This window comes from Motacilla alba, chromosome 14, assembly GCF_015832195.1.
Source record: "Motacilla alba alba isolate MOTALB_02 chromosome 14, Motacilla_alba_V1.0_pri, whole genome shotgun sequence".
Lineage (NCBI taxonomy): Eukaryota > Metazoa > Chordata > Aves > Passeriformes > Motacillidae > Motacilla > Motacilla alba.
The window spans coordinates 1,672,701-1,682,665 of record NC_052029.1 but is presented as its reverse complement, the minus strand read 5'-3'; the positions used below and the strand labels follow the sequence as shown (position 1 = coordinate 1,682,665).

Here is a 9,965-nt window from a genome sequence, read left to right as displayed (position 1 = left end):
GCTCCTGCATGGAGCACGGAGTGCTCCGTGAGTGGCAGATGGGTCTGGGACAGAGCAATCTTGGATGAGTCACAGAGGATCCAGAGGGGGCATGGAAATGCTCAGGGGGCTGCAAGAATCTGTCTTGTGGGGAAAGGCTGGGAGAGCCGGGGCCATCCAGCCTGGAGGAAACCTTCTGGCATCCTGGTGATACCTAAGGGATCTTGGAAGGGTGACAGAGACAGCTTTCGCCAGGAACTGTAGAGGCAGAAGCAGGGGAAGCAGTTTTCAGCTGGAAGAGGGTGGGTTTAGATGGGATTAAAGGAGGAATCGCGCTGTGGGGGAGGCCGCGAGAAGCTGGAGGAGCTGTGGGCGCCCGGCGGGGCTGGAGCAGCCCGGCCCGGTGCGAGATGTCCCTGCCCAGGGCAGGGGTGGCACCGCGTGCTCTTCGGAGGTCCTGGGGGACGAGTTGAAGTTCTGCTCCCCTGCAGGACGCGTTTTTCCGCAGCCCCACCCGAGCCCCCACCGGGTCCCCTCGCCCGGGGGTGGCGGCTCCCGGCCGCTGTGCCGCGGTCACCAGAGGGCACTGCGAGCCCGAGCATCCCGGAGCGGCCCCGGGGCCGAGCGGACGCCCAGCAGGGCCCGGCGGCTTCGGGGAACTTTCGGGGGCGGCCGGACTCGGACCCCCCCACTCCTCCCAACAACATCCTGCGCCAGCCAGGGACAAGGAGGGGGTGGCCAGGGGACACGGGGGACGCAGTCAGGGGACGGTCACCAGACCGAGCTCCGGGCACGGCTGGCTGCTCGGTGGGTGCCCAGAGGCGCCAGCCGCATGGGCTCTCCGGAGCTCTGAGACCATTGCGGGGCGCTGCGGGAGCCGCTCCCGGCCCAGCCCCAGCTGCGGTGGCGGCTCCAAAGGGGCTCGGGGACCCCCGGTGGCCGTGCCCCGGCTGCGGGGGTGCCCGGTACCGTACGGAGCGAGGGAAGCCAGGGCTGGCGGTGCGGCTGGTGCCGGGGTTTCTCCAGTAACACCCAGCTGAGGTGGGTCAGGGGCTGGGGAGGGGGCCGGGGGCGCAGCCTCACCCCGGGGCGCTGGCTTTAGGGCGGACACTGCCATGTGCCTGCGGGCACGGTGGCACCGCGTCCCACCTCCCTGCATCCCGGGGTCTCCCAAGGGAACATCCCCGCGGGGTGCTGAGCATCCCAGTGGGCCGGGGATCAGTCTCGGTGGGGAGAGGTCCTTGCGTGGGGACACCAGTGCCTGCTGCCACCCTGCCTCTGGTGCCACACCTCTCCTGGTGCCACGTCGCCCCTGGCACCTGGCCAAAGTCATTGGTGGGGTCCCTGCCTGCCCAGCTCCGAGCCCAGCCGGCTCCACTTCTTCACTGTGTCATCGGGTCGGCCCTGGGACCGCGTCCCCACCATGCCGGGGTCTCCGTGACCCTCCGGGGCACAGCCAGACCCTCGACCCAGCCACCCCCCGGCAAACCCCACATGGCAGCTGGTGGGCTCAGCGCGAGGGCCAGCGGGCAGAGAGCCGCCCACCCGACCCCCAGCCCAGCCCCTCGGCACCCCGAGATCCCGACCCGCTCCACCTTAACCCACTGCCCCTCCGGCCCCTCATTTTCCACGGATTCCAGCAGCATGACTTCTTTCAGCATCATTTCATGGGCAGAGGGCTGTGAATCCTCCTCTCCCCGCCTGCCTCTCCCTCCCCTTCCCCCCTTCCCCTCTTTCTTCCCACCATCCCAATTTACAATCCCTCATTTCCATTCCGCTCCACCCTCTGGCCGGGGACTTTGTTCCCGGCCTGTATCATCCCATCCCAATTGTTCCGTGTTTATTTCAAACATTTTGGCGGGCTGTCACTGGATGGAAACTTAATTAATGGTGGAGTCTGTAGTGGTGGCACAATAGTGGCTGGAAGGGAGGGAGTGGAAAGAAATGCCCAGGTTTGGAGGGGGGGAATTCGGGGTTCGGATGTGCTTGACCCCCTTGTCCTGCCCGGTGCCACGTGCCTGGGCTCCCCCGGTCAGAAAATATGTCCGTGGGGAGGGGGACGCTGCTGATGATGAGGGGAGGTTATAAGGAGATTGGGGGGCGTGCAACTTTTGGGGTACACAGTTTTAGGGGGGTAAACCAGGGAGCTGTAGTGTGGGGAGTGCATAGTCTGGGTTGCCTGCGGCCTGGGGTGTGTATGGGTTGGGTTGTGCAAGGGCTGGGGTGTGCATAATTTGGGGTGTATAGAGCCTGGGGCGCAGAACTCGGGGTGCAGGGACCCGTGGTGTGTGTAACTCAGGGCTGGGGGTGTGGGGCTCTTGGGGTGCACAGTTCTGGGGTGGAGGCATGTAAACCAGGGGGGCTGTAGCGTGGGGTGTGCACAGATTGGGGTGCACCCAGCCTGGGGTGCCCCACATGTGCGTGGCTTGGGGTGTCCGTGACTGTGGCTGCGCATGTCCTGGCCTGCAGCTGGCCTGGGGTGTGTGCAGGTCTTGGGGTGCACAGTTCTGGGGGGATGCATAAACCAGAGAGCTGCAGGCGGGGTGTTCATAGCCCGGGCTACACCTGTGCCCAGCTGTGCCCAGCTGGGGTGCCTATGGACAGAGCTGGCTGCAGCCTGGGGTGTGCAAATTTGGGGTGTACATGGCCTGGGGTGTCTACAGCAAGGGGTGTGCACAGTTTGGGGTGCACAGTTTGAGGTGCAGAGTTTGGGGTGTACCTGGCCTGGAACGTGCACATTTTGGGATGTGCACAACTGGGATGTGCACAGTTTGAGGTGCACACAGTTTGGGATGTGCCCAGTTTGAGGTGCATATTTTGGGATGTGCACAACTGGGATGTGCACAGTTTGGGGTGTGCACACTTTGGGATATGCACAGTTACGGATGTGCACACTTTGGGATGTGCACAGTTTGGGATGTGATAGTTTGGCATATGCACGGTTTGGCTGTGCACAGTTTGGGATGTGCACAGTTTGGGATGTGATAGTTTGGATATGCACAGTTTGGCTGTGCACACTTTGGGATGTGCACAGTTTGGGATGTGATAGTTTGGATATGCACAGTTTGGCTGTGCACAGTTTGGGATGTGCACAGTTTGGGATGTGATAGTTTGGATATGCACGGTTTGGCTGTGCACAGTTTGGGATGTGCACAGTTTGGGGTGCACAGTTTGGGATGTGCACAGTTTGGCTGTGCACAGTTCGGGGTGCACAGTTCGGGGTGTGCACAGTTCGGGGTGTGCAGTGTGGCTGTGCACAGTTTGGGGTGCACACAGTTTGGGATGTGCACAGTTTGGGGTGTGCACAGCTGCGGTGTTCCCAGCCCGGGGTGCTGTAGCCGCAGCTGTCGCAGCCGTGAACCTACAGAATTCGGGGTGCACCCGCGGGGGATGGATCTGAGCCCTGGGATACCCCAGCCCTGCTCCGGGTCCCGTCCCCTGCCTCAGCCGTGTCCCCTCCCGGTGTCCCCCATGCGGAGAAGCCCCGGGGGGCTCCGGGGATGCCGCTGCGGTGGATGCCGGTGCCCCCGGCGGTGGGGAGGGGGCCTCGGGGGCGGCTCCCGTGCCCGCCCCTGCGCCGCCATTGGCGGAAAGTTCGGGGCGCGACGCGGGGTGGCGGCCGCGCTCCCCCGTCCCCGCGGCCCCCGGCCCCGGTGCGGGCAGCGCTGCGGGCAGGGCCGGGCCGGGCCGGGCCGCCCGGGGCCGCCGCGGGCGCGGCCATGTGGGCGCTGCGGGCGCTGTGCCTGGCCGGGCTGGGGGCGGCCATCGGCGGCGGCGCGGCGGACCAGTGCAGCTGGAGGGGCAGGTAGGCACCGGGAACACCGGCACCGGGAACACCGGGAACACCGCCCCGGGAACACCGGCACCGGGACCGCCGGCACCGGGGGCAGCGCGCCGGGCGGGAGGGCGGCGGTGGCACACGCAGGTCCCGGAGCAGGCAGGTTCGTGGGGGAGGGGGAGTCTGCTCTCCCCGCCCCCCCCCCCACCTCCATCCTCAGGGCTGAACCCCTCCCGCATCCGTGGGGACGGTACGGGTGGGATGCTGGGAACCTGCGCCTGCCTCAGTTTCCTCACCCCTGGGTGCGGCTCCCCCCCGCTTTCAGTGATGATGGTCCCCCTGCGGGGCTCCCCGCCTCTCCGGGACCCCTTCCCTGAGCCCCCCCGGCTGCGAAACCCATCCCCGCGGCCGGCGGGACCCCCGGCCCCCGGCAGGGCCCTAAGCATCGCCCGAAGGCGCCGGACTCCGAACAAAGAGCCGGGGCCCGCCAGAGGGGCTGCCCCACGCGGGGGGCCTGGGGGGACACGGGGGCCACGCAGCCACCAGCGTCCTGTCAGGGACAAAGCAGCCCTCCGGCTGCCCCCGCTCCCCCAGGCTGGCGTCCAGGCGTGTCCCCCTCCTGCCGCGGGAAAGAAGCGGCTCCAGGCATCGAGCGCACGAGTGGGACCCCAGCATCCCCCGGGGATCCCCAAAGTGGGAACAGCAGGTGACCCCGAGGTTGTGGCCACTCTGGGGGTGGTTTGGGAGCCCACACTGGGTGTGAAGGGAGCTGCGTCCGTCCCCCCCCCCACCTTAGCTCCTTCCAAAAGGTGCGGGGGGGACACAAGCACCCCAAAATGATGTGGTTGAACCCCAAGTCCAAGTCATCGAGGGTTTGGTGCTGTTCCCGCCTGTGGCCATCCCGCACACTTCTGTGGAGCGGCTGCTGTGCCGGGGGACACGGGCCGGGGTGTCCCTGTCACCTGGGGGTCCCGGCTGACGAGGTGCTGTGCCCCACAGCGGGCTGTCACAGGAGGCTGGCAGCGTGGAGCAGCTGTCCCTGCACTGTGCCGAGGGCTCGCTGGAGTGGCTGTACCCCACGGGGGCCCTCCGCCTCCGCCTGGCCCCCCGCCTGCCCCCCACCAGCGCCGCCGTCAAGGGCAGGAGCCCCCCGCACGTCACCGCCTGCATCAAACCCACCGGGACCTTTCGGGGGGCTCAGCTCTACCTGGAGAGGGAGGGGGTGCTGGAGCTGCTGCTGCCAGAGGCCCCCCGGCCCCACGCCCGCTGCTTCAGCTGGCTGCCCCAGGAGAAGGTGGCTCTGTTCCTGCAGGCCACCCCGCAGCCCGACATCAGCCGCCGCATCGCCGCCTTCCGCTACGAGCTGCGGGGGGACTGGCTGGCCCGGCCCGCGCTGCCCACCGCCAGCCTCGGCGCCGAAGGTGAGCGCCTCACCCTGCCTCAGTTTCCCTGCCCCTGCCGGGTGCCCGCAGGGGTGAGGAGGGACTGGATTGGGCGCTGTCCCCCGGGTGGTGACAGGCCGTGCTTGGCCTCGCAGGTGCGTGCCGGCCGTGTAACGACACCGAGATCCTGATGGCCATTTGCACTAGTGACTTTGGTGAGCGCAGCCCGGGAGGGGCATGGCCCCGAATGTGGCACTGGGACAGCTGGACAGGCTGGGCTGGGCTGTGCAGAGCACTGCTGGGATGGGGATGGGGATGGGGATGGGAATGGGAATGGGGATGGGGATGGGGATGGGAATGGGGATGGGGAATGGGGATGGGAATGGGAATGGGGGATGGGAATGGGAATGGGAATGGGGATGGGAATGGGAATGGGAATGGGGAATGGGATGGGAAAGGGAATGGGGAATGGGAATGGGGATGGGGATGGGAATGGGAATGGGGAATGGGAATGGGGATGGGGATGGGAGTGGGAATGGGGATGGGATGGGGATGGGAATGGGGATGGGGATGGGGATGGGGATGGGAATGGGAATGGGAATGGGAATGGGAATGGGGGTGGGGATGGGGATGGGGATGGGAATGGGAATGGGAATGGGAATGGGAATGGGAATGGGGAATGGGGAATGGGAATGGGGATGGGGATGGGGATGGGGATGGGGATGGGGATGGGGATGGGGATGGGGATGGGGATGGGGATGGGGATGGGAATGGGATGGAGATAGGGATGGGGATGGGAATGGGAATGGGATGGAGATAGAGATGGGAACAGGAGTGGGAGTAGGAATGAGACAAGAATGGAGATGGGGATAAGGATGGGGAGGAGAATGCAGGCGGGGACAGGGACTGGGATGGGGATGAGGGTGGGAATGGGGACAGTGATGGAGATGGGGATGAGACTGGGGATGTAGATGGCAGTGGGGATAGGGACAGGGCCATGCTGACACCCCTGCTCGCATTTCCCCGCAGTCATCCGCGGCAGCATCCGGAGCGTCTCCAACGACGCAGAGCTGCAGGAATCCATCATTGGGGTGAGCGCCACCCGTATCCACCGCCAGAAATTCCCACTCTTCCAGGCGGGCGGGTGGCCGGGGCGGCCGGTGGGCAGCATCCGCACCCCGCTGCGCTGCGGGGTCAAGCCGGGCCCCGGCACCTTCCTGTTCACGGGGTGGCTGCACTTCGGGGAGGCCTGGCTGAGCTGCGCTCCCCGCTACCGGGACTTCCAGCGCATCTACCAGGGGGCCCAGCGCACGGGCCAGAACCCCTGCGAGTTCCCTGTGGACTGAGCGGCTCCGGGAGCACAGCCCGGCCCCGCGGGCGCCGGGGAACCACGGTCCTGCCGTCACCGAGAGCATCCCCGGGGGACACGGGAACGGTGCCCGGAGGGAGGGTGGCACACGGGCCTCGCCACATAGCTGGGCTGTGGCAGCACCCGCCGGCGGGCTCGGGGGTTCTGGGAAAATCCTGCTGGAAGGGAAGGGATTTTCCCGGGACGTGCTTGTCCAGGGTGCCCAGGGAACTGCCTGGGTGAGGGGTGCAGTGGCATGGGGTCGGGGCTCTGCATGCTCAGGGGATGCTGTGGGCACTGTGGGTCTGGCACCAGGGGGGCAGTCGGAGCCCCGGACCCCGGCAGGGCTCGGGGGCGGGTGGCCGTGGTGGCCGGTCCAGGGACACGGTAGGCACGGAAGGAAGTGGAAGGGCCAGGAGATGGATCTGTAAGGTTGGGGATGGAAGGGGAAGCGGGCAGCGGTGAGCCTGGCCCTGGCACGGGCAGGAGCTGAGGGGCGGATGCCGAGGAAGAGGAGAGAAGCTGAAGGGAGCGAGGGGAGCAGTGAGGTGGGAGGAAGGCTGGCACAGGGAGCAGAGGTGTCCTTGGCACGGTCAGGGCAGGACCAAAGCGCCGACACAGGAAGGTGCCACAGGAGCAGGGAGAGGTGACCGTGCCACTCCTTCCCGCCAGCCCTCGGTGGGCCGGGCAGACCGTGCCAGCCACGGGGAAGTTCTGACCATGGGGGTGGGGGGGCATCGTATGTGCACTAAAGTTATAACGATACCAAATTTGTGACTTCTTTTTTATAAACTAAGCTGTATTTGTAGCGTGTGGCTCCTGTTTTTAGCAAGCTGAGCAGGACGTTCACCGACAGGCACTGTGGTGTGTGCCACCCGCTCCCCTCTGTGCCAGCTCCAGCTGTGACCCTGCCTCCCAGGGGGCTGGAAACAGCCCTAATACTTGGACATCTCTCTGCACGGAGAGATTTATTGCTGTTTGCACATTCTGCACCCCGGTCATTCCCAGCATGGATCACTTTGGGGTCCCTCTCCCTGGGTATCCCTGGGTGTGGGGACCGGGGGCGGGTGGCCCCGTGCTGGGTGGGTGACCCTGCTGGTGGAGCCGCTGTCAGGACTGATTCTTGTCAGAGGCACCGGCCACAAGGCCTCATTGTGCCCGATTGTGCCGCGCCAGCATCCCAGCCCTGCCCGCTCCCGCCCTGCCGCTGCCCCCGCCGGCCCCAGCACCGGCTCCGCTCCCCTGGGAATGCTGAGGGGGACGGGACCTCCGGGCAGGGATGGGACGTGGGAATCCTGCGCGGGGATGGGGAACAGAACCCTCGCTCAGGGAAGGGACACGGAATCCCCAGCCAGGAAACCTCAGCTGGGGATGGGGCACAGGAGCCTCCCAGACAGGGATGGGACATGGGGCACCCAGATGGGAATGGGGCACAGCACCCCCACCAGGGACCCTTCCTCCTCACCAGTGATGCCACAGGGCTCAGCACAGGAAATCTCAGCCCCTGAGCCCCACCAAACCCTTCGAGCCCCCCAAACCTCTCAAGCAAAGCTCCCGCCACATATCTGCTTGTACTTAACCCCTTTCCAATTTTGTTTCAATAACACCTTTTCAAATATCACCAGCCAGGATGAACTGCTGCTGAGTGTTTGGTGCCTCTGCTGACCACAACGTGCTTTTCCTTGCCAAAAAAAAAGTTTCCAAAGAATGCTGTGGGCTTTGGAGCATAATTAAATATAAATATCTCTATGTGTGTGTGTATAGAATGATCTGGCTGTGATAAGATCCTGGTGGGTTTGATATACAACACATGTTTTCCCTTGAGAAGAGTTTGCTGCTTACTTTATGCTTTACTGCCAATTTTATACTCGGATATTTTGATTATATCCTTTTTACTGCCCCATTTTGGGGCCGGGCTGGGCTCCGAGGGCTGGATCTGCCCCTGGGGAGGCTGAATCTCCACGCTGGGCACTGGAGGATGCCAGCATCCCCCTGGATTTTGGCAGCAAGCAGGAGCCAAGCGAGGCAGGGGGAAGGGGGAAGGAGTGGGAAACCCAGCGGAGGAGGAAAAACGAAGCTGGAAAAGCAATAAATGAGGTGCAGAGGGAATTGTGCTGCCCACGGCATCCTCTGTATGTGCGGGGGTAAATCACGGCTGCTCCGACCCCGCGCAATCCGGCACATTCCTCCCGACTGAATGTCGGCCTTTAACGCGCGAGGCATCCGGCGCTTTTCTGCCCAGCAGCAAAACCTCTTGTTTTTCTTCCCATCTGTTTATTTGGCCAGAGCAGCTCGGTGTGCTGCTGCGGAAAGGGCTGCTGCTGCGCTCGTTTGCTGGCACAGAGGTTTTTGGGCTGGTTTCGGTGCCCTCTGGCCCCTGTCAGGTTGGGTCGCCCGCCCTCGCTTCCCCCGGCTGTCACCGCCACAGCGCTGGCCCCGGCCAGGGCACCGACGCTTCCTGTGGGATCATCCCTCGGGATAACCAGGCAGCCCGTGCCTCAGTTTCCCCTCCGTGAGCTGGGGCTAACAGCCCTTCCCTGTGGCTCAAGGGAACCAGATGGAATCCCACAGCTCTGGGATCTCCGTCGTTCCAGGACTGGCCATCCGAGCATTTCCCCGAAAGCGGAGTCCGGCCCCGGCCGAGCCAAATTCCTGCCCGGCCTCTTGGCACAGAGCAAGGCCAGAAAGGGTGAAAACACAATGAGACAAACTCCATCCCGGGGAATATTTCCTCCACAGGATGGAAAATGTAGTGTGAGGCAGCAGGGCGAGGAGAGCTGGGTGGGGCCACCGAGTGGAGCTGGGGGGGTCAGGAGGGGCTCAGAGGGGGTGAGGGGCTGCGCAGCACCCTGGCAGGACAGCGCAGGGTGGCCCTGCCTGTGGGTGCCATGGCGCCCATCACGGGGATGCTCCAGCCTGCTCCAGAAGCCCCCCCGCTCATCAGCCTGCCCACACGGGGTGGGCTTTGGGGAAGTCTTGGAGAGCAGTGCCCCAAAGCAGCTCCCTCGGTGCAGACGTGCCCAGGGACGTGCCTGGGGCTCCTCATTCCGTGGGATCAGCCCCACCGTGGGCCCAGGCATCCACACAGCCCAGAGCAGGAACCTTCTGGGGACCGCGGAGCCCTTCGGTCACGCTGTGGGTGGGCGTCCGCATCGGGACGGCAAAACACGGAGCGGTGGCACTGCCGGGTGTCCCCCGTCCCTGTCCCCATCCCTGTCACACAAAGGGAGTCGCCGTTTCCCGCCATTTCCCCCCTCCAGCCCTTCTCCCCCCTCTCCGGCTGCCTTCGCCCTCCTCCTTCCCGGCTGCCGGATAAAAGCCCGAACGTGTGAATCGCGGGGCACAAAGGGGAGGCACAAAGGCGGCCGGGCCCGCTCAGCCCTCCCTGCGGCCCCCAGCACCGAGTGGGGACCCCCAGGGACCCCCGGGCAGCCTGCCCACCCTGCCGGCAGCACCCCAGAGCTCAGCGGCTGCCGTG

At 65.1% G+C, this 9,965-nt stretch overlaps 1 protein-coding gene across 1 annotated transcript; it reads left to right on the top strand.

Annotated features, from left to right (window-relative positions):
* The first annotated feature begins 3,043 nt into the window (after positions 1 to 3,043).
* Positions 3,044 to 8,282, top strand: METRN (meteorin, glial cell differentiation regulator). The gene is made up of 4 exons (XM_038151318.1): positions 3,044 to 3,784; positions 4,757 to 5,178; positions 5,295 to 5,354; positions 6,169 to 8,282. Exons 1-4 carry the CDS (start codon positions 3,480 to 3,482, stop codon positions 6,483 to 6,485), a joined length of 1,104 nt encoding a protein of 367 aa, XP_038007246.1. The 5' UTR covers positions 3,044 to 3,479; the 3' UTR covers positions 6,486 to 8,282.
* Positions 8,283 to 9,965: the final 1,683 nt, after the last annotated feature.

Bases quoted from the DNA above. Each gene is read 5' to 3' on its own strand.
- METRN (XM_038151318.1), top strand. From the start codon at position 3,480: ATGCCGCTGCGGTGGATGCCGGTGCCCCCGGCGGTGGGGAGGGGGCCT. The intron at 3,785-4,756 runs GTAGGCACCGGG...TGTGCCCCACAG, and splicing joins CAGTGCAGCTGGAGGGGCAG to CGGGCTGTCACAGGAGGCTG. The intron at 5,355-6,168 runs GTGAGCGCAGCC...ATTTCCCCGCAG, and splicing joins CATTTGCACTAGTGACTTTG to TCATCCGCGGCAGCATCCGG.